The sequence below is a fragment of the Rattus norvegicus genome, chromosome 11 (genome assembly GCF_021556685.1).
Source record: "Rattus norvegicus strain SHRSP/BbbUtx chromosome 11, alternate assembly SHRSP_T2T, whole genome shotgun sequence".
NCBI lineage: Eukaryota > Metazoa > Chordata > Mammalia > Rodentia > Muridae > Rattus > Rattus norvegicus.
Genome location: NC_141544.1, coordinates 40,936,689 through 40,964,656, shown reverse-complemented (window position 1 = coordinate 40,964,656; position 27,968 = coordinate 40,936,689). Strand labels below are relative to the sequence as shown.

The following is a 27,968-nucleotide window of genomic DNA, read 5'->3' as shown; positions in this document are numbered from 1 at the left end:
TTTATCAAGAACACCAATAATGCTAATTATTTTCTACTCTTCTTTCTGTAACACCGCACAGGACTTGTTTGCTTTAGATCTGGAACTCTATAGGTACAGCGGTGTAAATATGACTGGATTTCGGTTGCTGAATATTGACAACCCTCACGTGTCATCCATCATTGAGAAGTGGTCCATGGAGAGGTTGCAGGCCCCGCCCAGACCCGAGACTGGTCTTCTGGATGGCATGATGACAGTGAGTAGTTTGATTTTATTCTTCAAATATGTTTTATTTATTGTTTGAGAATTTCATATAAGTATACAATGTTTTTTATCCAATTCCAGACACTGTCTGCCTCCCTCTATACCAGGATTTAAATCTTTGTGGAGGAGGATGGCACTGTGGGCAGAAAGATTGTAAGAAACAGTGAATGACTTTAATGAAAGCTAGGATCATGTTCTACTCTGTAGAAGTGCCTTTAATCGTGTAAGTGGTGTTATAACATATACCTTGAGAGAGAACGTGCAAGAGATAAAGAGGCTCATTATATAATTTGCAAATGTGTGTATGGCTCTTATCAAAAGCTGTAATCTTTATCTTTCTAATCGCACTTGTCAAAAAATTTAAGTTGCTATCATGATTGTGCCATTTAAAAAAAAAAGCTGGAACTAAAGAAAAGTAAGCAGAGAGCACTCACCCATAGGAGTGTGTTTCTGGGAGGGGTGCAAAGGAGTGAGAAGCATCATACTCATAAGCAGCACCAAGAACTGCAGGCGTAGACAAGTACCAGATCTCCACACGACCTGTGGGATCACATCCTTAGCATCTCAGCTGTATATAAGCATCCTTCTGCAGATGGCAACAGAGCTTAAATCCAGAAATGTGTCACTCGTGACACAGATGCCAAGTCTGTCTCTTCTCAACTCAGAGGTAACCGCTTCAACAGAGACTTGCACAGCACCTCATGAAGAGCCTTGAGGCTGCATTGCTTTTTCTTCTGCTGTCAAATGTATCAACCCTCGCTAATGAGGCTCCCTGGGTGATGAAGAAAATAGAAAGGAATAATAATATTTTTTAAAAAACCCACCTTGCTTTCCATGTAAGAACAGTACTAGTGAGGGGAAAGATATTGGGAATTCAAGCAGGTAATAGCCTTTTAAATTGGTGTAATATTTCACCCTCTGTTCCCATCATCCAGAGAAACACTCTCACTTTTAAGATGCAATTTCCTGACAACTGAAAGGTATCATCTCACTGAAAAATGAACTTCGGGCTTCCTTCTTCTTTTTTTCCTGTGAAGAACAAATGAAGGAAATAAATGAATGAATTAAGTGTTTCTGGATGGTTCCATGTTCAGAGTGCCTGACTATTTTGCAAGCCTGAAATAACTCTTAAAACACACAGGGAAATGATGATGTTGGAAAGCGTGGCAATACAAACGAGCCTCAGGTGGTTTGAAGCAGTGCTTTGAATGAAAACTAGTAGAGTACGGCCAGAGAAATCCTATCAGGAACGGGAGGGGAGTGTCTTTCCCCATTCCAGTAAGATTTCCAATGCAGGATGATCTGACTCTCCAATAAGTCTTATAGGTGCGCGGTGTGTATCAATAGGCAGTGAGAGCTGGATGCTGTTTTTACACAGGTCATAGGTTTATCCACCTCAAGAACGGCTCAATTTACCAAAAACAAAAATATGAGTGTGTTCACATTTATGGAACTGACAGAATAATTTGTACATATCAAAAAAGATGAAAACCACAAAACATAAAAAAATATAGCCATGATATTTTCCCAGATTTTTTTGGTGGCACAAGATAATGCTACTCCCTGGTATTGCTGTCAGTCTCCAGGGCGAATGACTACCCAATGAGCAGAAAGAATGGTAAATCTGGGAGCTGGTGAAAACAAGGTGTCGTGTATCATGTTCTGTCTACACATAACCATCCTGACCGAGATGTTTCAGACATGCTTATAATAATAATTAGTAGTAGTAGTATTAATAGTTATGGTTAGAGAGATAACTTAGTGGTAATCCTCTGCATACATGTATGAAGAACCAAGTTTGAATCCCCAGAACTTACATAAAGCCGTGGGCAGTAGCATGCATCTGTAATCTGAGTTCTCCTATAGTGAATTGGGAGGGGAAAGGAATAGAATTCTGAGAGATTCCTGGGCTAGCTTTCCTGGAGTTCATAGTAGCAAACAACAAAAAAGGGGAACTGTCTCAAGCAGGGTAAGGAGTAAGAACAAACACAGTTGGTCATCCTCCTTCCTCTATATGTATACTGTATACACACACACACACACACACACACACACACACACACACACACACAACTCATAAAATATTTTTTGATGAAAAGAAAGGTGAGGAACTATAATACCAGAAGATGATATTTCACAGAATACTGTAAAAGCAGCTGCAATAACTATGCCAGGACATGGCATACGAGTAAACAATGGTGGTAAAACATGGCACCTACTCCAGGGGGACAAAACAGCCATGTGGATTTTGAGGTTAATTTTCAGATTTAATTTGGGGGGCGTACTTTCAACCAATATTTATCCGAAGAATCTGAAGACATGGAACGTCTCTTTTTCTGCTTTACCTGAATACAGATAATTTAGAGATTTAGAGACTAAGTGATGGGGAGATAAAGGGACATGTACAAGGATGTTCAGTGACCCACTTGAAGTCAAAGGGAGCATACCATGACCCCAGTTCCAGGTCCAGTACTAAATACTCTCTAATTTTAAACTACCTCAATCGAAATGTCTCCTTCACTATCCCAAAGATTAAATCCAATGGCTATGTGTATTAGATCCTACTGTTTACTTATTCTTCTCTGCCAAGTACTTGGCCCTAGACTCCTGCATCCACTACTGCCCAGGCTACTTAAAGTTCACTAGCAAGGCCTTCTGTGAACTGGCTTCTATTGTGATAGTTTCCTCCGTTATTCTCTTCATCCATACCTGTTTCACATTTCCATCTAACCTGTGTACCTCTTACACTATGTTTTGATTTTATAGATTGATATCTTTCTCTACAAGAATACAAACATTTAGATAGAGATGCTTTCTACTTCTCTAATATGCTCTATCCCCAGCATTAGAAAAGGAAAGGTACAAAAAATTTTAAGAAGTATCAATTAGTAAAATAATGCATGCAGAAGACAAAATTTAATTAAGATTCTGCCAAAACAATTGTTCAAATGAAGAATATTTATATAGCCCTGAAATATCTCTCTGAAAAGCCAAAGTTCTGACAAGCAAGAAGCATGCCTTATTAATGAAGACAGAAGTACTTCTCAAGTAATGAAGGATTTTTTTATTTTATAAACTACCACTATTAATGACATTACTATAGTAAGAGCACTAATTAGTTTTAACTGTCAACTTGACACAACCTAGAGTCACCTGGGAAGAGACACTTACAGAGGAATTACTAGCTCAAGTGGGTGGATGGTATGTACATAGGGAATTTTTTGACTCTTTATTGATGTAGGAAAACCCAGGCCACTGTGGGCAGCACCATTCTCTATGCAGAGATGCTATGCCAAAGTGAAATAAGAAGACCCCTGAATAAGCAAGGAAGAAGACAATGATTCACGTATTTATTCTCTCTCTGCTCTTGATTGGTGGATGTGATCCTTATTGTTTTTGCATTGACTTCCCCAAGATAATGGCCTGTAACCTGGACTGCAAATAAATTGACTTTTCAACAGAAAAGTAACTAGAACAGTAGGTGATTATAAGCAATTCCATTGGTATAATAGAATTGAACTCATATATATCATCCTGATATTCTCCCAGACCCAGGGACTGTATCAACTACAGGCGTTTTCTTATATGTGTCACACACTTTTATAAGTTATAGATATAAGCATATAAAAAATCAAAAAATAATATAATGTGAAAAATATGTTTTGACTTGCCTACATTTTATAATTTTTAAACCTGTTTTTTGAATTTTTTTACATTAAAACATCCTCAAAGAAAACCACTATATATGGCAAAACACATCTATATCTGAAAATACAGAAATCAGTCATACCCAAGTTCAACTTAGTTGAATCTAGATTTAAAAACAGATTTAATTTTTAAAACCCTATTTTAAGAATTGAGTTAACAAGACTTGTTTATCTTAGGTCAAAACAGTGAAATGCACTATTAAAAAAATCTGAAGTTTTTTTTTAAGTATTTTTTTCAACTGAGTGTTAATTAAGTCTAGAATGGCTTTATAAAATGTCTTTCTTTCATTGTTTGTCTGTTTATTGGGTTTTGGGGATTTTGTTTTTGTTTTTGTTTTTGCTTTTATATTTTCCCTAGCATTTTGGGGAGGTGAAATAGCCCATATTCAAAATTATTTTATTTCCTGATTGTAGACTCTGATGATGTGTGTTAGTTATTTCTGATGCTGTGATAAATGAATATAACCAAGGACAACTGAAGAAGGAAAGAGTTTATTGGTGCTTACAATGTTAGAGGGATAGTCAGTGATGGTGGGGGAGGTACGGCAGCAGACTGCTGGAGCAGGAAGATGGGAGAGCACAACTTCAAATACAAACACCAAGCAAAGAGAGTGGACTGGATGTGGGACAAGACTGAATTCTCAAAGCTTTTCTCTGGGGATGTACTTCCTCTAGCAAGGAGGCACTCCTTACCAAACATTGCCACCAGCTATGGACCAAATATTCAAATACCCAAATCTATGAAGAACACTTACCTCTCAAACACCACAGAATATGATTCAGTAGTGACAAGGAGACAGAAACTACAGAGCCAGCCAGGTCTGCCATTCTCCTTCCCAGCTCACAAAGTGCTCATAGTAGGAGGCAAAGTCAGGAGCTTCGACCTGCTCTCCTACATCTAATAGTTCTGTAATTACGGTCCACAGGAAAGACATCTTTGAATAGCCACCTTGAGTCTTCATCAAAGACCCGTAAGATAAAAGATAACAGACAACTAGATGATTACAAAAGGCAGTGTTGGGGTTGGGGATTTAGCTCAATGGTAGAGCACTTGCCTAGCAAGCGTAAGGCCCTGGGTTTAGTCCCCAGCTCTGGAAAAAAGAAAAAAAAAAAAGAAAAGAAAAGGCAGTGTTTTTCTTGATAATGGAGACCAGAATTTAGGTCCTGGCTATGTTTCCAGAGAAAGTAACCTCTCCAAGTCCACTTGCTGGTCTGTAAACCTGTACAACACCAACACAGTGTTGTTCGCTAGACACATTAGATAACATAACGATGCTTCTAGGGTACAGAAGTGATTTTTATTGATAACATTTGCTGGTTTTAGTCAATAAAGGAAGAAAGAACATTCTGACGTTCAAAGCTGTAGCCAACCTCATTCTGAACCACTGATTAAAAAAAGCACACTATGCGATTATAAAGTGTTTCATCAACTGAAGTGTTAACACATCGCAAGTTTGTTTCCTCGAGAAACTAGCACAGAATTAACTGTATTATTTATTTACGTGCTTTTTTATTCACGAGAATAAGCTGCTCAAGGTGATTCCTTATCTGACATTTTTTTGACCTAGTATGACTGAAGGCTTTTTCCATGGTATTTACATGGTCCACTTATAATCCTCTTTCCTCCGCTTCTCCTGGTCTCTATTTAAAGCTAGCAAATATTCATTGAAGTTCGAATTATAGCAACTGCTCTGTCAAACCTTCAGTGAACCTGCCAGAATTTCTTCCCAACCAACAGAATTTTTAGTCTGCTTGAACTGGTTTTTTTGCCGTCTTCCCAAATCCACTTCCAAATTCCACTCACTGATAGGGCATTCTACCTGCTGCCAGCTCATTGACAGTGCAAATGAGCAATGCCTTCTCAACCGCTTGGGGCCTTCTAGCAGCATGGCTCCCACAGGTTTGCACCTTCGGTAGAATTTCCATTAACAATTTCGCCAAGCCTTACCTTACCTATGACCCTGTCCAATGGCAAAGACTAATGAGAAACCGATGCCTCTTGCCCATTTGCTCTCCAAAAACAAGTTTTCTTCCCGGTATCCCAATCAGGGATACAATATGCCAATTTTCCTTGTCTCTGAGGTGTTGGGGCATCTCATTGCTTTGCATTGGCAGTCACCACCATGTCCTTATGCTTTGTTATTTGCACAAAGAACCCTGAACTCAAAATAAATGCTCTATTTACAGTGACAGATTATTACAGGAAAAAAATGAATAGAAAGTAAAATCAACAAAGGAAGACTTCACACAGGGCAGAGCCCTGATAGGCCTGCGCTTTTAAAGGTGTATTGTACCACTGACACTCCCGGAAGTGCTTGACTCCCAGCAATCATGTGTGACTCTACCTGTGAAGTGTCGTCAACCAGGAAACCCACACAAGCACTGGTGTGCAGGAGTATTATGAGGAGTAAACCATATAAGCACGGAGCCCCCACATAACTGACCTTCGTCCCCAGCACTTCCACACCTCAAATTGATGAAGCATAGCCTAGTACCTCAGAACAACAAAAGGCAACGTTTACCACATCCATATTTTTAGCATAAGCATTGCATGCATGGTCCTAGACTCCAGAAAATATAGTCCGACATATTTTCTCACAAACCAGTCGTTAGCCAGTATTTCCTTTTGAATGCACAGGACTTGAACACCCACAAATCCACTGAGTTACTGAAATTTGTTCCACTAGCCAAAACATTATGCATTTCTTATGGGAAAGCAGCTTTCCATATGTGAATATTGTTATGAAAAGATTTTCTTGGGGGCATTGAGAAATTTTACATCACCTATTTTTTTCAAGATACATATAAGAACCAGCAATGGGAAAGACTAAAGTGTAAGAATGCCTTCTGCCTAAGAATGGGCGTCTCAGTCAGGATTTCTATTCCTGCACAAAACATTATAACCAAGAAGCGAGTTGGGGAGGAAAGGGTTTATTCAGCTTACACTTCTACACTGTTGTTCATCACCAAAGGAAGTCAGGACTGGAACTCACACAGGAAAGGGGCCTGGAGGCTGGAGCTGATGCAGAGGCCATGGAGGAATGCTGCTTACTGGCTTGCTTCCCCTGGCTTGCTCAGCTTGCTTTCTTATAGAACCCAGGACTAACAGCCCAGGGATGGCACCACCCAAAATGAGCCCTCTCACCCTTGATTACTAATTGAGGTCTTACTGCTGGATCTCATAGAGGCATTTCCTCAAGGGAGGCTTCTTTCTCTGTGATGACTCCAGTTTGTGTCAAGTTGGCACACAAAACCAGCCAGGACAATAGGTGATCATACACATGAGTTCACAGTGACTGTAGGTCCCTGAATAATACTTACACAAGATCAAGCCAATTGTCTTCCACCACAAATGGGTTTATGAGGGCTATTGACACTCCATGAAAACTAATGGGAGAAAATCAGTTTTCTTCAGTGTGTGGTCTACTATAGGCTATCTGTTCTCCAATGTATGGCTCTACACCATGTAAAATCAGTAATCAGACTCAGTGGGTTATAAAAAAGAAATAAACACTTATGAAATTGGGACAGGGAGATAAGAAGGTCTGGATGAATCTATAGGGGTTAATGGGAATGCATAGATGATCAAAATACATCGCATATATGTATGAAAATCTCAAAAAATGAATAAGCTAATTTTTAAATATTTCACAATTGAATGACATATAATGCATAACTGATATGCTTGTGGTACTGGCATGTATCATACTGTCAAACTGTTTTTAGCTTCTATCAAGCTACTTTTCTATCATTAAATAATTGGACAGGATGGGACCACAGATTGTACCACCAACTTAAGTATCCAAATGTTGGCTTTCTCACTATTAGTTTATAGATCCCATTTAATATCTTGATTTTCTTTCTACAAAGAAGAATGGCGATGAAATGGGTTCTTGTTTCTCAAGGACTCTGAACAGGGACAGATGTGTAACTATTACTCAGTAAATGTCCACCCTTACTACAGATTCTATTTTACCAAGTCCACCTGTCAATAGTTCACTTTCTCCAGAGAAAATCAAATAAGGTTATCGGAATGGTGGAAATCATGGGTGCTAGACTGAGGCAAGCAGGGGGCTAACGTCTGTCCATGTAAGAGATTAGCAGATAGACTTGGCTATGTCACTGATAAAATAGATTATATCGACCTTCAGTCAATCAAAATAAGTTGTGAAAGCTCAACCAACCAAAACTGCCATCATCATCAACCTCACTCTTCTGTGTCAAGAACATAAGTAAAATTATTTATATTAAGTCAAGATAACATAGAGGTCTTGTCAAAGTGTGTTTTAAGGTTTGAATCAATAATAACTCATGCTGTGAATGTTTATTAAATTATGTTCCTGTAGCATAGACTGCACTTAGGTACCAAAGGTTGAATAGTTTCTGCTTTCAAGACACCCTTATTGTTTTAATTAAGTGACAAGTATTAGAAATAAATTGACATGTCATTGACACTTTACAGAATAATATGGGTTCAAAATAGAGTTGTTTTTTTTTTCTTCAACACTGATGAGATGAAAGACATGGCATTTACCACTCAGAGCTCTTTACAGCTCCATCCTGACATAATTAACCTCAAATAGTGACAGAGTCAACTAAACGCAGAAAACCACATACATTTTTTTTCTGCTAGAACCTGGATTTTAGGTTTAACTCTGTCAATTTTCCAGCCATATACATATGTGCCTCTATAAATCAATATGTTGCCTGAGGTCAGTTTTACACATAGTAAGTAGCTTTATCTGCTTACTTTGGAGAATTACTGAGAATTTCAAATGAGCTAATATATTTGAAGTTACAAAGAAAGCCCTCCAGTAAAATGTGAGGGTATTACGAGATTTTTATCCCCCAAACCGCAGGGCAGTATACTTGACAAAATGCTACGAGTATTATATAAAATTTGGAAAGTGAGAAGAATTTCATGAGGAAAAGAAGCCAAAGAGAACTATTCCCAAAGAGAAGTAACTAATTTCAGCCTATTTCATGGTAACTCAAAGAGGCAAAGTGCTGGCTTATTCTGGTCCATGGGTCTGTACCTCAGATTGCCTGAGGTACAATCCTGAGATTGCCACTGACTTTCATATCATGACTCCTAACTTCCCTCCTCAACTCTGGCCAAGGTACGCAACCAACACAAGCATTGTTAATAATAAAAGAACCGATTGGCTTTACTAGCAAGAATTTGTTCTCTGTAAAATACAAAGGGAGACAGAAGAAAAGGAAAAAAGAAAACAGGAAAGAAGAAGGAAAAAAGGAGGAAGATGCTGAGAGACTATTACTGAAATGAGTCTTAGTACGTTTGTCCTCAACACTGAGCTTGACATAAAAAACAGTCCTAAAATATGTACTGAAATACGATCATCTGTAGTCTATCTGAGTTTTACTTTGTTTTTACGAACTCAGCAACAAAGGTCAGATTCCAACTTACTCTGGAATATAAAGTTTTCTTTTGTAGAATACTAGCTGTTGATGACTGAACCCTGTTTAGCTAAAGATCGGAAGCTCTTGAGGATCAGATCAACAGCAAGGAAGGAATGTCCGGTAGGTGGGTAGAGGGAACTAATGAAAATGGAACTGATGGCATGGTGCACGTCTTTTTCTCCACAGACTGAAGCAGCGCTGATGTACGATGCTGTGTACATGGTAGCCATTGCGTCCCACCGTGCCTCTCAGCTGACCGTCAGCTCCCTGCAGTGCCATCGACATAAGCCATGGCGCCTTGGACCCAGATTTATGAACCTCATCAAAGAGGCAAGTGGAGATTCCTCTTAGCCTATTTGCTTAGCACCATTCAATTTGTCTCTTTGATGCATTTCTGGTAGCATGGTGATGCTAATGGACGAGCAGTCAGTGTCAACCAGTATTCTCAGATCTCAATGTCAGAACTCAGCCTAGAGGATCTATCCCGTACTTTCCAATATGATGCTGCAATATTCAAACAAGCTGAACCACAATACTACTATCTGTCATTCCAGCCACGATCCAATTATGCTATGCTGTCTACACATTGGAATTTAGACATATTGGCTTCATAAGGGATGTTAGTTCTCACATCATGAGCTCTTGGTCTTTGTGGCCTCCCACGGCTTGCGTTTCTTAGTACTAAACAATGGACATCTTTATGGCTTTGTTAATGAAAGAAAAAAGTGTGGTTCTATTTAAAACTTACTCAGCGTCCTACATGTTCTTTAAGAGTGTAGGATATTTAGGAAGAGACTGTTCATTACTAATATTCAGGTATTAAAAGCTATCTCTGCCTTATCTTGTTCTCTGGTGCAATTTAAAGTTCCTTGCCAAGACCCGTGAGAATCCCAAGACTCTTAAAATATGTGTACCTTTGGATTATCTTTGAGACCACCATGCACATATTTTTTAAAAGAAAGGATCTTGGGAGCTGAAAATCTGACTGAGTATGCACAATACCCTGTGACATGCTCTAAAATATTCTCCATAGGATGCAGAGGCTTATTCTCCCATGAGGAGTATCCTCTTCCCTACACATCCTGGAGAAAGTCAGAGTGAGGCAAACCTCTAATTGAGAAGCATTTAAAGGGGCAGATTACAAAGGGAGAAGGCTGAGTGTACCCTGAGGGAAGCTACCAGTTTTGGGCTAGATGTCTGCTGGTCTCCTCAGCACCCATAGAGCACCTCTCCTGCAGTTCACTCAGCAACCACTCACAGCCGACCCCAGTTCGTAAAGGTAAGGACCAGAGAGAGGCTACATGTTAGAAATAAGACTCCAACTACCAAGGGAGGACAGGTTTTGGCGCTGAGCAAGACATACATTTTCAGATGCAAACCCTGCACTTTTTAAGACGGGGGAAGAGTTTTCCTTAAGTTCAGCTCTTCTTCCCTTGTCTGTCCCCTATGGCTGCCTAGATATAAACCCCAGCTCTGCTAATGTTTATGAGCAATTGAACAAGGATTAGACACTTAACCTTCCTGTGTCTGGAATTTACATCTGTGAAATGGGAATAGACCGTCTATTTTCTCAGCATCACTGTACAGAAACTGAGTAAAATTACTGCTTGTGAATAGTGAGGGGGTCCAGTAAGCATTTGAAATATTGGCTTTCCTTAGCATGAAAATACACACTTACAATTGCCTCGTTCGGTTTACTGAGGATGGTGCCAGGATTTAAAACTGGCAAAACAACAAAGAAATCACAAATAGGCATGAAATGAAATGCCCTCTCTGACAGCTACATAAAAATGACATACTGTGGCTAATAGAAAACTGTCACATGGCCGTCTCTTCCCCCTGCAGTGATCAAAGTCATGTCCTGAATTGCCATCCTGATTGTCTTGATCTTTAACAAGAAAACACCTGGTTCCCTTTTATCTCAAAGCAATGAAAGGAGAAGCAGACTCCCTTAAGAAAGTCAGAGATCAAACACTCAGAGCAACCCAAACAACTTTTTGCTTCTACTTAACCTGCATGAGAAGGTGAAGTTGCCAAGCATCATTTAGATATGTTTAAAGAAATAATGAGTCCAAGAGAAAGGACCACTGGGACATCAAGAATACATTTTCTGTTTTTATCCCGCTCTCAGAATCCACGGTTGGGAGTGAAAGGAAGGCTATCAAGGGAGACTCAGAACATCTGTCAGATCTTTCCCATACACATTGGCTCCTGAATCACTGTGGCATGTTGTGATAGTTTGCATATACTCATCCCAGGGAGTGGCACTATTAGAAGGTGTGGCCTTGTTGGAGAAAGTGTGTCACTGTGGGGGTGGGCTTGGAGACACTCCTCCTAGCTGCCTGGGGATGCCCAATCTTTTCCTGGCTTCCTTTGGGTGAAGAGGTAGAACTCTTAGCTTCTCCTGCACCATGCTTGCCTGGATGCTGCCATGTTCCTGCCTTGATGACAATGGACTGAACCTCTGAACCTGTAAGCCAGCCCCAATTAAATGCTGTCCTTTATAAAACTTGCATTGGTCATGGAGTCTGTTAACAGCAATAAAACCCTAAGACACACATGCTACCTTTGTCAGGGAAGGTGGCAGGGTGGTAGAACAGGAAATGAAGACTGATGTCCCAGGAAAACCAGCAAGGAGGGAATTTTGTGATCAACAGATCCTAAAACAAGAGAAAAATTATGAGTGTTTCTTTGGCTGACAGCACAGTCAAATTTTGCCAATGTCAATTTCCATTATAAGATAGGAAATAAGGTCCTCAGTCATAAAACATCCCCAGGTCTTTTCCTGGAGCCAAGGGATTTCCACGTGCAGAGTGGGGAATAATGACGACTCAGCACCCTAGATTTCTGGGGCGAAGACCAAGCTAGTCACAGGAGGTCAAGCTCCTGGGCAGAAGTGGCTGTGAGCGCAGTAATCCCTGACACATGTGCAGCATTCCGAGTAAGGAAATTAAAATGAGCATCTTAAACTAACCACCATGGGGGCCGACAGTAAAAAGAGCAGAAGCAATGACCATTTGGAACGTGATGCTGTACATGACAGAGTCTGTCTGACCAGAGATTTGCTAAACAAACATATATTAGGAGATGACCATTTTCCACTTAACAGAAGTTACTAGAACTCTTGTGAAATAACTGAATTGGTTTGCTCTTCTGTTGCTGTGATAAAACACTGAACAAAACCAACTTGGTGTGTGGAACAGTTTTATTTCATTTATATTTCCAAATAACAGTATATCGCTGAGTGAATTCAGGGAAGAAAATTAAGCAGGAAACAGGTGGCAGGAACTGAAGCAGAAGCCAGTGAAGAGCACAGCTTACTAGCTTTCTGGTTCATGCTTAACTCAGGACCACCTGCCGATGGTAACACCACCTACAATAGGCTGTGCCTTTCCATATCAACCAACAATGAAGAGAATTCCCCACAGACATGACCACCCATCATCTGAACAATCTCTCAGTTGAGACTCCCTCCCCCCAGGTGATTCTCGATTGTGTCGAGTTGGCAATAAAAACTAACCAGGACAGTAATATTTTTGTGGTTCTGGGTATCAAACAAAGGGTCTCACTAATGCTGGACAAGTGTTCTGCCAACGAGCTATATTCCAAGCCCCTGTTCCATACATTATTAGCATGTTGTCACAAGAGATAGGATGGTATCACAATGGTTGTCACAAGAGGTAGGAGCCATGGTTTCAACCATCGACTCATATAAATTCTACCTGGCTGAGAATTACCAGGCTTCATCTGAAGCTGTCCAGTCTCACAGCATAAATGCCGTGCCATTCAGCAGGATTTATAGGCTCTTTGGTGACCTTGTTTCCAAAGCCCAGTGGCATCTCTCATCTCCGCCAGTGTCACCAGCCCTTGTTGAACCTCTGATGTCTCCCTAAGCATGACATGTAGTCATGCTCAATCGCTTGGCCTCTGGTTGGAGTGTCATATTTGTCAGGGTCGTGACTTATGTCTCGTGCAGGCAGCGGCTCCTGTCTTCTGATGCTGACCCCGCATCTTCCTTCCAACTCTAATTATACTGTCATATTTATGTTCCAAGATGAGCATTTTTCCGATCTCAAGTCATTGGCTTTTGGACAGAACAAGTACTCGAGTAAATCCAGTTATAGATGAAGGATAGAAGGAGCTGGAAAACACTTGCAACCTGCAGACGAAGTGAAGGCAAAGCAGGGACCAGACATGTCAGCCAGCGTTGGTGACTCTCATACCAGGAGTGGCAGTGGGGCGGGGATTATAAATCTATCAACATATTTAGTTCCAGAACGGGGAACAGAAATCTGAGGTTAACTGCGGTTTGCTCTCTCTGTATAAACTTAGTCATTTCGCTTAAGGTTTCTTACTCTCTTCTCTTACATGTGTATAAAAACACTCCGTGTATTCATGTGGAATACACGCATATTGGATCAAAAGGCCTAGCCAAACCTGCTATGTAGTTGCTGCTTCATAAAGGGTGAAATGTACATCAGTGAAGCAGCTGTCAGTCAACCAGGACATTGTCCACCATACTGTAAGCACTGTGTCCTTGTCTGTGGTGCCATCTTCATTATTATTAGAATCTAGGATGGCATGGCACTTGTATGTATAAATATGGGTAAGACATTGCAGAAAGAAATCAGAGTGCCCAGACATACATGCACATACAACACACACACACACACACACACACACACACACACACACACACAGAGAGAGAGAGAGAGAGAGAGAGAGAGAGAGAGAGAGAGAGAGAGAGAGAGAGAAACTCTAGAGAAAGGTGAACTCTGCCATACTTTTGTCCTGCTGTCACTTAATTTTGCTTTTGCTTATCAAGATGAGCTGCCCCACATATAATTCTGATAGCATTGGGTCTGGTCTGTAAAGTCAGTCAAAGTTCTCCTTTTTTGAAACGTGTCCTTTCACAGTTCTTGTTTTGTACCTACTGAAAAACTGCATCTGTCTGCTCTCTCACTTTGAAGCATCAACATCTCAGTTGCACTTTATCAATGCTGACCTTAATCATTTCCCTCCAACTCACTTATGTTTAGGAGACATACCATCAAAGGGATATATTTTTTAGTCTTTTCCTTAATAAGAAATCTTGACAGAGAATAACTTTCACAACCATGTATATGTATCTTTTGTACATAACTGTTTTGGTGTGTGGTGCTATAACAAAATACCTGAGAGTGGACACTTTTTAAAGAGTAAAAATGTGCACTCTTAATAGTTCTGGAGTCCAGAACGCAGTGTCATTGATATCTGATGCATATTGAGGGTGTCCCTAGCTGTATCCTCACATGGCAGCACAGTGAAAGACTAAATGGAGACTAGTCTGTTCATAAGAGTGTCAAGACTTCATATGAGCCTTTTCATAAGAGTGTCTACCAACGACTAAAGGCCACCCTCTCACTACTCTTCGCATGTGGACTAAGTGAATTTCAAAGAGACACAGTCATAGCTATCATCACTGTGCCTAAATAGTTATCTCTGAAGAATCTGATCAATGGCCAGACAGGCAAACACCCATCAGAAATATGGAAAGGAAAAGTCAGAGAGGGTTGAAGAGTCTGCCAAGTTCACTGGGAGGACTTTATAAAGACCATAGACCATGGGTTTCGTATTTAAAGTCGCCTAACACAACTGGACACCTCTTTGCTCTACTAAATAGTCCTGCCTCTCGCACCCTTTCTGGCTTCTTGCTCACTTCCTCATTCATATCTGATCTTGTGTGTGTGTGTGTGTGTGTGTGTGTGTGTGTGTGTGTGTGCGCGCGCGCGCGCGTGTGTATGTGTGTGTGTGTGTGTGTGTTGTACATATGTGTTATTACCAAGTATGCATATCTGTAGTGTCTGACTATTGTACCTTCCTCAATCACTCCCCACCTTGAGTTTTGGGAGGCAGGGTATCACTTAACCAGAAACTTGAAGACTCCATTTACTTGCTGCAAACAAGTCAATGATCTTACTCCACCCTTCCTAGTACTGAGGTCACAGATGCATGCTACCATTCACAACTCTCCCTCTGGATTCTGCGGATCCAAACTTAGGAGATCATGGCTGTGCAAGACCCACAGAGCCATCGTCTCTGCTCTGCATGTTACTTTTCCTTTGCTGCCCAGAGCACTCTCAGTTTCCCATTCACTAAATTTAGGTCCCATCTTCTCACCTGCTTTTGTATTCTCTTCTCTCCCAAAATAATCTAGACCTTATTTTTGTTCATCCTAATTATTCTTTCATGTGTATCTTAGCTTCTTAGCAAACTAGGAGGTGAGATAAGTTTTATGATGACTGACTCAAAGTTGCCCCTAAAATAACCACTTATCATTGCTGTTTGGTACCCAAGGAACATCCATGGTATTCAACAGTCTCTGGGTTCTCAGGCCTGACCTTAGACCTTTCTTGATATATATCCATTAGCATGTCCATTGCCAGTGACAATCATCCAATGTTGTGGCCACTCCCACCAAACCCAAGCTCAATAACCACTACTCTCAAAGTCAGTTTACCTCCACCTTATTGAGTCTTGTACATGTGAACAGCTTCAATTTGCAAAGACTTATTATCCAAATCTTCAGCTCATTTCCTTTCCCAAGACAGGGTGAGGTCTGATGCCTGTTCCAGTGTTTTCCTGGTTCTGCTCCTCTGATCTCCTCTACTGAGAATTTTCCACTATTCTCCAAAAGTACTTTATAAACATTTATGTCATTTATTCTTTGAGAATTTCACACACTGTATTTTAGTCATATTTGCCTCCTTCCAGAACAACTCTTCCTTCCCTACACTCCCAACTTTATTTTAAAACCTATCAATTCTAGTGTGTGATGCCTTGGGATATCCTTGGGTATTGGGCATCAATTTGAGCATGGTTTACCTGCCAATGGCAAAATTCTCAAACACACGCACACGCACACGCACACGCACACGCACAATGTCCCTCTCCCAACAGCTATTAATTGCCAATAGGGCCATGGCTTATGTGGCACTGTGTGTCCAATTCCCCTCCCCATGCTGGGATGGGAGCATTGTAGCTTGAATTTGTACATGTCTTGTAAATGTTCTCACAAGTTTGTATATGCACCTACCCTACTGTGTCTGGAAAATCCTGTTTCTTTGTAGACTTCCATTGTTTCCCATAGCTATTACCATTTTTTGACCTTCTTCTACAGCACTGTACAAACCTTTACCTCTAACTTTATAGCATTTTATAATGGAAACGTTGTTGTGTGTTCTATGCAGTGTGTTTCTTAGAAATAGAACTTGTCATGTCCAAGGCTAGCTCGGTTTCCCAGAGCGCCTTTTCTGCAAGCATGAGGGCCTGTTCTACTTTATTTCTGTTGGATGATGAATGATGCAGGCAAAGAGCAAGAGAGGAGAAGAGAGGTTTTATTTGTTTCAGGTTACATGCTGTTATTGAGTGATAAGGCTAACTCTCTTCTCAGTAATCTATGGGTCTCTGTTGACTGTAGGAGTTGAAAACGAATTTGATCTATAATTTGATTGAGTGTCCTTGCAGTAAGAGGAAGCATAACACCACATGGGAACAAGGAAGCTGTATAATTCAAAAAACTACCTGAGTTCAAATCCCCAGCACCCATATAAAAATTAGATTTTATCTATGCATCTCTATAATCCCAGAACTGGGTTGAGGAGTCAGAAATAGGTGGATCTGCAGAGGTTGTTGGCTGGTCGACCTAGCCAGAATGCCAAGTTCTTTCTGGTCTCTGCATGTGTGTAAGCACATAAGGCTCCTACACACACACACACACACACACACACACACACACACACACACCCCTACACACACATAAACGCACACACACACCCCTACACACACCCCTACACACATACACACACACCCCTACATACACACACACACACACACACACACACACACACACATACACACACACACAATGTTGCTGTGCTGTACTCATTTTTCTTACCCAGTATCATCTCTTCTTCTAAGTACAGTAGGTGTGGAATAGTGAGTAAGTAAGTGTGTGTTTCTTTAAATATGACCACACTAACTGGAGTGAAATATGAATTCAGCCCAACTTGGCAGCCATATGTTTGTCTTCTTAAATAAATAACATATTGATTATATACTACAAAGATAAGTTTCTGTGTGGCAAAGGCAATTATTTGGTTAATATGATCCAAGTAATTTTCATATTTAGAGAGCGAATAATCTGATTTCTGGGTTTTATTGATCACATCAACCAGATAATTAGACAAGTATTCTATTCCTGTCCACTTTGCACATGAGAATGTCTCAGATTTGTGACATCACATATTTAATGAATTTGTTTATACAAGAGCAGATTTATTCTATTTCAGAAGGGAAGCCTCGGTGTGACCCAGAGCCAGAGGAAACTAGGTTATGCAAAAGAAAGTCCAGGTGCATGTTCTAAGATAAACCCTTAGAAAAATACAAATTAGTTTCCCCAGAGTGCATGGCAAAGATATAGTTAAAGTCAGCAGGTTCACAGTTGCAAAGCAAATATTGGCAAAGGAAGTTGTTATATTTTTAAATTATGCAGTGAACTGTGCAGGCTGTTAGTGCAAGATAATGGGTTATAAACAACATGCATAATAGTTAAAATAATTATATATTGAACAGATGGGAATATAGTAAATGCATCATCTCAGTTCCTGAAATAGCTGACACCCTGGCAAGCCATGTGGTCCAAAGGTCCCGTTTATCATTTCCTCCTTGGGCTGATATTTATTTTCATTGGCATTGTTGTGTACACTTCAGATGGGTTTTTATATGCATTTTCTAGAACAGACATCAAATTGTCACTGACTGGACACAGACTACATCGCTTACAAGAAGATGAATTACAGACATTTGTCACTGAGTGGTACTCTGGGGACTGGGGTAAGGCACTAATTATACAGGGAGTCCGTAGGGGCTGTGTTTCTGCAATAGATGAAGAGGAGTGAGCCTCTTTTTAATTAAAATCAAATTGAATCACACACAATGTGTTGCACATGTTAAAGCTTCCATTCAGGAGTCAGGGCCAAGTGTAGACAAATTTTTGAAATCCACGAAATACAGTCTCTAATCTCTTCGTAGTTCTATATTCCCTATGGGCAGGTGCCTTGGCCTCATGATCTTTTTGTAATTCTACATTAAATCTTGGTAAAGTGAAACTCTTTAACTAAATGAATGATTAATTTAATTAGCAAATCAATACATGGTGGCAGGTGTCACTGACTTTATTCACAGGCCAACAGGGAATTTCTAAACTTAGAAAGTTTTCAGAAATCTAAGTGAAACCTCCTTAGAATTGGACTGAGATATAGAGTTGACTTAGAGTCAAGTCTACCTATCTCTCCACAGTCATACTCACAGACAGCAGTGTCTTTTCAGACCACAGGGCTCCCCTCCTTGTCCTGCAAGCTATAGTGTGCGCCTGTCCACTTCTCCCATGACAGTGAATGGACCCAAGGATTAAGTAGGGCACAGGCACTTGATGCTCTTCACTGGAGTCCTATGGTTTCTTTTAGGTATATGCCCAGGACAAAGCAAACCCTGCCCCTGACTCTGACCTTGGTGTCTTCCCTCTCAAGACTTTGCTCTCACTGCCTAAAAGGGGGTTGAATTTGGAAATGCTACCCTTTTCAGTCACAGCATTTACAAATATTTTCAAGTAACTCAAGTTTAGGTAAAAGGACTCAAAGTTGCAAGTAATGTCTCCTTCCAGCAGGGAATTAATAATCCATTAAGGAAAAATTGGTAGTATGATGTAACTTACATAAACAAATAGGTATTCAAATGAATTGAAAGCAATTATGTTTAGAAGCCAAGCAGTATGGCTCAGTGATGAAGGCACTTGACACACATGACTGGTCACCTGAGTTTAAATCCTAAGGATCCACATGAATACTGAAGCTGAGAGCTGCGTGTACAAAGCTATGCTCTATGCTGTGTGCTCACCATGGCATGTACATCCATACAAGAACATGTGAGCATGCACACACACACACACACACACACAGTCACATACTAATAAATAATCATAATATCAGGTGTTAAGGTAACAGTCAAAATAGTGAAAATAAGACCTAAGAAAGTATGATAGACAGTTGAGAGGTAACCCCTTATCAGAATATCGAAACTATATATCTCCCCAATTCTTAAGATATCTCTCTGTGTCACATAACTACCTTTTCTTTTCTTCAAGTTTGAGACATAAAATTAAGAATATGCCATATGGTAACTGTAGTACTTCTAAAATATTATTCAATGGCCACTTGAACAAAGCAACATCCTATTCTTTTTTTTTTAATTTTTTTTATTATTTTTTTTATTAACTTGAGTATTTCTTATATACATTTCGAGTGTTATTCCCTTTCCCGGTTTCCGGGCAAACATCCCCCTCCCCCTTCCCCTTCCTTATGGGTGTCCCCCTCCCAACCCCTCCCCCCATTGCCGCCCTCCCCCCATAGTCTAGTTCACTGGGGGTTCAGTCTTAGCAGGACCCAGGGCTTCCCCTTCCACTGGTGCTCTTACTAGGATATTCATTGCTACCTATGGGGTCAGAGTCCAGGGTCAGTCCATGTATAGTCTTTAGGTAGTGGCTTAGTCCCTGGAAGCTCTGGTTGCTTGACATTGTTGTACTTTTGGGGTCTCGAGCCCCTTCAAGCTCTTCCAGTTATTTCTCTGATTCCTTCAACGGGGGACCTATTCTCAGTTCAGTGGTTTGCTGCTGGCATTCGCCTCTGTATTTGCTGTATTCTGGCTGTGTCTCTCAGGAGCGATCTACATCCGGCTCCTGTCTGTCTGCACTTCTTTGCTTCATCCATCTTGTCCAATTGGGTGGCTGTATATGTATGGGCCACCTGTGGGGCAGGCTCTGAATGGGTGTTCCTTCAGTCTCTGTTTTAATCTTTGCCTCTCCCTTCCCAGCCAAGGGTATTCTTTTTCCTCATTTAAAGAAGGAGTGAAGCATTCACATTTTGATCATCTGTCTTGAGTTTCGTTTGTTCTAGGGATCTAGGGTAATTCAAGCATTTGGGCTAATAGCCACTTATCAATGAGTGCATACCATGTATGTCTTTCTGTGATTGGGTTAGCTCACTCAGGATGATATTTTCCAGTTCCAACCATTTGCCTACGAATTTCATAAACTCGTTGTTTTTGATAGCTGAGTAATATTCCATTGTGTAGATGTACCACATTTTCTGTATCCATTCCTCTGTTGAAGGGCATCTGGGTTCTTTCCAGTTTCTGGCTATTATAAATAAGGCTGCGATGAACAGAGTGGAGCACGTGTCTCTTTTATATGTTGAGGCATCTTTTGGGTATATGCCCAAGAGAGGTATAGCTGGATCCTCAGGCAGTTCAATGTCCAATTTTCTGAGGATCCTCCAGACTGATTTCCAGAATGGTTTTACCAGTCTGCAACCCCACCAACAATGGAGGAGTGTTCCTCTTTCTCCACATCCTCGCCAGCATCTGCTGTCACCTGAGATTTTGATCTTAGCCAATCGCACTGGTGTGAGGTGAAATCTCAGGGTTGTTTTGATTTGCATTTCCCTTATGACTAAAGATGTTGAACATTTCTTTAGGTGTTTCTCAGCCATTCGGCATTCCTCAGCTGTGAATTCTTTGTTTAGCTCTGAACCCCATTTTTTAATAGGGTTATTTGTTTCCCTGCGGTCTAACTTCTTGAGTTCTTTGTATATTTTGGATATAAGGCCTCTATCTGTTGTAGGATTGGTAAAGATCTTTTCCCAATCTGTTGGTTGCCGTTTTGTCCTAACCACAGTGTCCTTTGCCTTACAGAAGCTTTGCAGTTTTATGAGATCCCATTTGTCAATTCTTGATCTTAGAGCATAAGCCATTGGTGTTTTGTTCAGGAAATTTTTTCCAGTGCCCATGTGTTCCAGATGCTTCCCTAGTTTTTCTTCTATTAGTTTGAGTGTGTCTGCTTTGATGTGGAGGTCCTTGATCCACTTGGACTTAAGCTTTGTACAGGGTGATAAGGATGGATCGATCTGCATTCTTCTACATGTTGCCCTCCAGTTGAACCAGCACCATTTGCTGAAAATGCTATCTTTTTTCCATTGGATGGTTTTGGCTCCTTTGTCAAAAATCAAGTGACCATAGGTGTGTGGGTTCATTTCTGGGTCTTCAATTCTATTCCATTGGTCTATCTGTCTGTCTCTGTACCAATACCATGCAGTTTTTATTACTATTGCTCTGTAATACTGCTTGAGTTCAGGGATAGTGATTCCCCCTGAAGTCCTTTTATTGTTGAGGATAGCTTTAGCTATCCTGGGTTTTTTGTTATTCCAGATGAATTTGCAAATTGTTCTGTCTAACTCTTTGAAGAATTGGATTGGTATTTTGATGGGGATTGCATTGAATCTGTAGATTGCTTTTGGTAAAATGGCCATTTTTACTAAATTAATCCTGCCAATCTATGAGCATGGGAGATCTTTCCATCTTCTGAGGTCTTCTTCAATTTCTTTCCTCAGTGTCTTGAAGTTCTTATTGTACAGATCTTTTACTTGCTTGGTTAAAGTCACACCGAGGTACTTTATATTATTTGGGTCTATTATGAAGGGTGTCGTTTCCCTAATTTCTTTCTCGGCTTGTTTCTCTTTTGTATAGAGGAAGGCAACTGATTTATTTGAGTTAATTTTATACCCAGCCACTTTGCTGAAGTTGTTTATCAGCTTTAGTAGTTCTCTGGTGGAACTTTTGGGATCACTTAAATATACTATCATGTCATCTGCAAATAGTGATATTTTGACCTCTTCTTTTCCGATCTGTATCCCCTTGACCTCCTTTTGTTGTCTGATTGCTCTGACTAGAACTTCAAGAACTATATTGAATAAGTAGGGAGAGAGTGGGCAGCCTTGTCTAGTCCCTGATTTTAGTGGGATTGCTTCAAGTTTCTCTCCATTTAGTTTAATGTTAGCAACTGGTTTGCTGTATATGGCTTTTACTATGTTTAGGTATGGGCCTTGAATACCTATTCTTTCCAGGACTTTTATCATGAAGGGGTGTTGAATTTTGTCAAATGCTTTCTCAGCATCTAATGGAATAATCAAGTGGTTATGTTCTTTCAGTTTGTTTATATAATGGATCACGTTGATGGTTTTCCGTATATTAAACCATCCCTGCATGCCTGGGATGAAGCCTACTTGATCATGGTGGATGATTGTTTTGATGTGCTCTTGAATTCGGTTTGCCAGAATTTTATTGAGTATTTTTGCATCGATATTCATAAGGGAAATTGGTCTGAAGTTCTCTTTCTTTGTTGTGTCTTTGTGTGGTTTAGGTATAAGAGTAATTGTGGCTTCGTAGAAGGAATTCGGTAGTGCTCCATCTGTTTCAATTTTGTGGAATAGTTTGGATAATATTGCTATGAGGTCTTCTATGAAGGTTTGATAGAATTCTGCACTAAACCCGTCTGGACCTGGGCTCTTTTTGGTTGGGAGACCTTTAATGACTGCTTCTATTTCCTTAGGAGTTATGGGGTTGTTTAACTGGTTTATCTGTTCCTGATTTAACTTCGATACCTGGTATCTGTCTAGGAAATTGTCCATTTAATGAAGATTTTCAAGTTTTGTTGAATATAGGTTTTTATAGTAAGATCTGATGATTTTTTGAATTTCCTCTGAATCTGTAGTTATGTCTCCCTTTTCATTTCTGATTTTGTTAATTTGGACGCACTCTCTGTGTCCTCTCGTTAGTCTGGCTAAGGGTTTATCTATCTTGTTGATTTTCTCAAAGAACCAACTTTTGGTTCTGTTGATTCTTTCTATGGTCCTTTGTGTTTCTACTTGGTTGATTTCAGCTCTGAGTTTGATTATTTCCTGCCTTCTACTCCTCCTGGGTGTATTTGCTTCTTTTTGTTCTAGAGCTTTTAGGAGTGCTGTCAAGCTGCTGACATATGCTCTTTCCTGTTTCTTTCTGCAGGCACTCGGCGCTATGAGTTTTCCTCTTAGCACAACTTTCATTGTGTCCCATAAGTTTGGGTATGTTGTATCTTCATTTTCATTAAATTCTAAAAAGTTTTTAATTTCTTTCTTTATTTCTTCCTTGACCAGGTTATCATTGAGTAGAGCATTGTTCAATTTCCACGTATATGTGGGCATTCTTCCCTTATTGTTATTGAAGACCAGTTTTAGGCCGTGGTGGTCCGATAGCACGCATGGCATTATTTCTATCTTTCTGTACCTGTTGAGGCCCGTTTTTTGACCAATTATATGGTCAATTTTGGAGAAAGTACCATGAGGAGCTGAGAAGAAGGTATATCCTTTTGCTTTAGGATAGAATGTTCTATAAATATCCGTTAAGTCCATTTGGCTCATGACTTCTCTTAGTCTGTCGACATCACTGTTTAATTTCTGTTTCCATGATCTGTCCATTGATGAGAGTGGTGTGTTGAAATCTCCCACTATTATTGTGTGAGGTGCAATGTGTGTTTTGAGCTTTAGTAAGGTTTCTTTTACGTATGTAGGTGCCCTTGTATTTGGGGCATAGATATTTAGGATTGAGAGTTCATCTTGGTGGATTTTTCCTTTGATGAATATGAAGTGTCCTTCCTTATCTTTTTTGATGACTTTTAGTTGAAAATTGATTTTATTTGATATTAGAATGGCTACTCCAGCTTACTTCTTCTGACCATTTGCTTGGAAAGTTGTTTTCCAGCCTTTCACTCTGAGGTAGTGTCTGTCTTTGTCTCTGAGGTGTGTTTCCTGTAGGCAGCAGAATGCAGGGTCCTCGTTGTGTATCCAGTTTGTTAATCTATGTCTTTTTATTAGGGAGTTGAGGCCATTGATATTGAGAGATATTAAGGAATAGTGATTATTGCTTCCCGTTATATTCATATTTGGATGTGAGGTTATGTTTGTGTGCTTTCATTCTCTTTGTTTTGTTGCCAAGACGATTAGTTTCTTGCTTCTTCTAGGGTATAGCTTGCCTCCTTATGTTGGGCTTTACCATTTATTATCCTTTGTAGTGCTGGATTTGTGGAAAGATATTGTGTAAATTTGGTTTTGTCATGGAATATCTTGGTTTCTCCATCAATGTTAATTGAGAGTTTTGCTGGATACAGTAACCTGGGCTGGCATTTGTGTTCTCTTAGGGTCTGTATAACATCAGTCCAGGATCTTCTGGCCTTCATAGTTTCTGGCGAGAAGTCTGGTGTGATTCTGATAGGTCTCCCTTTATATGTTACTTGACCTTTTTCCCTTACTGCTTTTAATATTCTTTCTTTATTTTGTGCGTTTGGTGTTTTGACAATTATGTGACGGGAGGTGTTTCTTTTCTGGTCCAATCTATTTGGAGTTCTGTAGGCTTCTTGTATGTCTATGGGTATCTCTTTTTTTAGGTTAGGGAAGTTTTCTTCTATGATTTTGTTGAAGATATTTACTGGTCCTTTGAGCTGGGAGTCTTCACTCTCTTCTATACCTATTATCCTTAGGTTTGATCTTCTCATTGAGTCCTGGATTTCCTGTATGTTTTGGACCAGTAGCTTTTTCCGCTTTACATTATCTTTGACAGTTGAGTCAATGATTTCTATGGAATCTTCTGCTCCTGAGATTCTCTCTTCCATCTCTTTTATTCTGTTGGTGAAGCTTGTATCTACAGCTCCTTGTCTCTTCTTTTGTTTTCTATATCCAGGGTTGTTTCCATGTGTTCTTTCTTGATTGCTTCTATTTCCATTTTTAATTCCTTCAACTGTTTGATTGTGTTTTCCTGGAATTCTTTCAGGGATTTTTGTGTCTCCCCTCTATGGGCTTCTACTTGTTTATATATGTTTTCCTGGAATTCTTTCAGGGATTTTTGTGTCTCCTCTCTATGGACTTCTACTTGTTTATTTATGTTTTCCTGGAATTCTTTCAGGGATTTTTGCGATTCTTTCAGGCATTTTTGCGATTCCTCTCTGTAGGCTTCTACTTGTTCTCTAAGGGAGTTCTTCACGTCTTTCTTGAAGTCCTCCAGCATCATGATCAAAAATGATTTTGGAACTAGATCTTGCTTTTCTGGTGTGTTTGGATATTCCATTTTTGTTTTGATGGGAGAATTGGGCTCCGATGGTGCCATGTAGTCTTGGTTTCTGTTGCTTGGGTTCCTGTGCTTGCCTCTCGCCATCAGATTATCTCTAGTGTTACTTTGTTCTGCTATTTCTGACAGTGGCTAGACTGTCCTATAAGTCTGTGTGTCAGGAGTGCTGTAGACCTGTTTTCCTCTCTTTCAGTCAGTTATGGGGACAGAGTGTTCTGCTTTCCGGCGTGTGGTTTTTCCTCTCTACAGGTCTTCAGCTGTTACTGTGGGCCTGTGTCTTGAGTTCACTAGGCAGCTTTCTTGCAGCAGAAAAGTTGGTCTTACCTGTGGTCCCAAGGCTCAAGTTTGCTCGTGGGGTGCTACCCACGGGCTCTCTGCAGCGGCAGCAACCAGGAAGACCTGTGCCGCCGTTTCCGGGAGCTTCAGTGCACCAGGGTTCCAGATGGTCTTTGGCTTTTTCCTCTGGCGTCCGAGATGTGTGTGCAGAGAGCAGTCTCTTCTGGTTTCCCAGGCTTGTCTGCCTCTCTGAAGGTTCAGCTCTCCCTCCCACGGGATTTGGGTGCAGAGTACTGTTTATCCGGTCTGTTTCCTTCTGGTTCTGGTGGTGTCTCAGGCACAGGGGTCCTGCCGCTCCTGGGCCCTCCCCCACGGGAGCCCAGAGGCCTTATACAGTTTCCTCTTGGGCCAGGGATGTGGGCAGGGGTGAGCAGTGTTGGTGGTCTCTTCCGCTCTGCAGCCTCAGGAGTGCCCACCTGACCAGGCGGTTGGGTCTCTCTCTCACAGGGTCTGGGGGCAGAGAGCTGCTGCAGGCCGGGATCCGCGGGTGTCCTATTCTAAATATTACATATGGAAAGCATGCATTCTTCAGGCAGTCAGATAAAAAACAAGCATCATAAGAATGCTTGTGGAATCACTTGTAATTCCACAACTTACTGTTCTTCTGACCGGAAGGAGTATGCCTGCCAAGGTACAACAAATTGATGGTGCTAAATGCTTGTGTCAATCAATAGAATTATGACAAGAGTTAAATGAATCAATTAGCAAATACTAGAGGGCAAATTGTCAAACACCATCTTACTAATAAAAATCCCATTTGATGTACAAATCAAAAGAGAAGTGGAGGAGGTTGGGGATTTAGCTCAGTGGTAGAGCGCTTGCCTAGCGCAAGGCCCTGGGTTCGGTCCCCAGTTCCGAAAAAAAAAAAAAGAAAAAAAAAGAGAGAAGTGGGGCTTTCCAACTGTGTTCAGTTCCATTGAGGGTTGACCCCTAGACCTCAGCAATTAGTGTAAAGCATGATGTTTCCAGAACTAAAGTCAAATTAGACTCAGTAGCATGACTTTATTGTCCATTGATTCCCATGACTCAGCAGCAGATCATTCTATTTAAGGAAGAAAGGTATAGGGTCTAGCTGTGGAACATCTTATAAAGACTTGTTGGAATATTTGTGAAAATATGAGGCTTCTCAGGCAGGTACACATAAACATACAGACAACCATGCACACACAAACATGCACGCATGTATGCGCGCGCACACACACACACACACACACACACACATACATATATGCACACATTTATCCCCTTGAGTGTGAGAAGTTAAGACTTTAAGACCTTGTCCAGGGTCTTGGTCTCATTACTAAGGAGTTATGTCATTCAAAACAAAGTTATATCAACTCAGTGTTCTCAATATTCTTTAAAACTTTGATGTGATAGTCAATGTTCTCGATAGTAAAAAGGAAGCTGACTAATTTTCCATGTGACCCCTGTTCTACCAGCCATAAATCCCATCTAGAGAGATATGGAGCCCACTAAAGTCCATGGAAACATGATGATCAGATACAATTCTGTTCTCCCTTTAATGTAGTAATTCCATGTGCTTGCCTTATGGGGAAATACAAAGACAACTGTGACTCCCACCAGCAAGGAGCAGCCTGGGCATGAGAACCTCTTTGAATATTCCAGGAAGGTCAAAGACATAGTATAGACAAGGATATCTTTGACAACAGGAAGCTAACATACTAGGAGCACTTTTTTACAACAAGGTTATTAAATTAAACATCCTAAGAACAATAAATACGAATGACATGTAATTATAAGGAAATATGAAGAGTAAGAGGGATCTACAGTCCCCCATCCTCCTGCACATCCACAGGGACCTGGGAATCCTAATGATAGCTAACTTTGCTGTACTGGTTGATGAGGAATCTTCCTCACTTAACAGCTTACCTAAAGGACAGGCTGGAGAGAAATGGGGTGCCAAAGTTAACTTCTCTGAGACAGCCAGGTACAAATTGGGAACCTGAATCTGGTGGCCACACTTAGCAGTGGGTAACAATGCACAGCATGTGAGTCACTGTGGAGGCAAATCTGAGAGCCATAAGAAACTTAAGGAGGAAATGGGAGTCACTGAAGTAGAATTAGTAGAAGCGGATAGTGTTGTGGGATCATAGTCATTTAGTGAATCTAAACACTGAGGAGACAGCATCAAGGGTAGCATTGTATTCTTTCATAAGAGACTATGGTGACAGCAGTAACACTGTGGAGTTTGGTTTATTTGTTTTATGTTTGTCT

General features: G+C 40.5%; 1 protein-coding gene across 8 annotated transcripts in view; it reads left to right on the top strand.

Moving 5' to 3' along the window:
- The window catches only part of Grik1 (glutamate ionotropic receptor kainate type subunit 1), a 400,463-nt gene that overhangs the window by 285,676 nt on the left and 86,819 nt on the right, over positions 1 to 27,968 (top strand). For all 8 annotated transcript variants that reach the window (XM_087575986.1, NM_001111114.1, NM_017241.2 and 5 more), the window contains 2 exon segments: positions 62 to 235; positions 9,558 to 9,701. In XM_087575986.1, coding sequence (XP_087432112.1) covers positions 62 to 235; positions 9,558 to 9,701 — 318 coding nt within the window.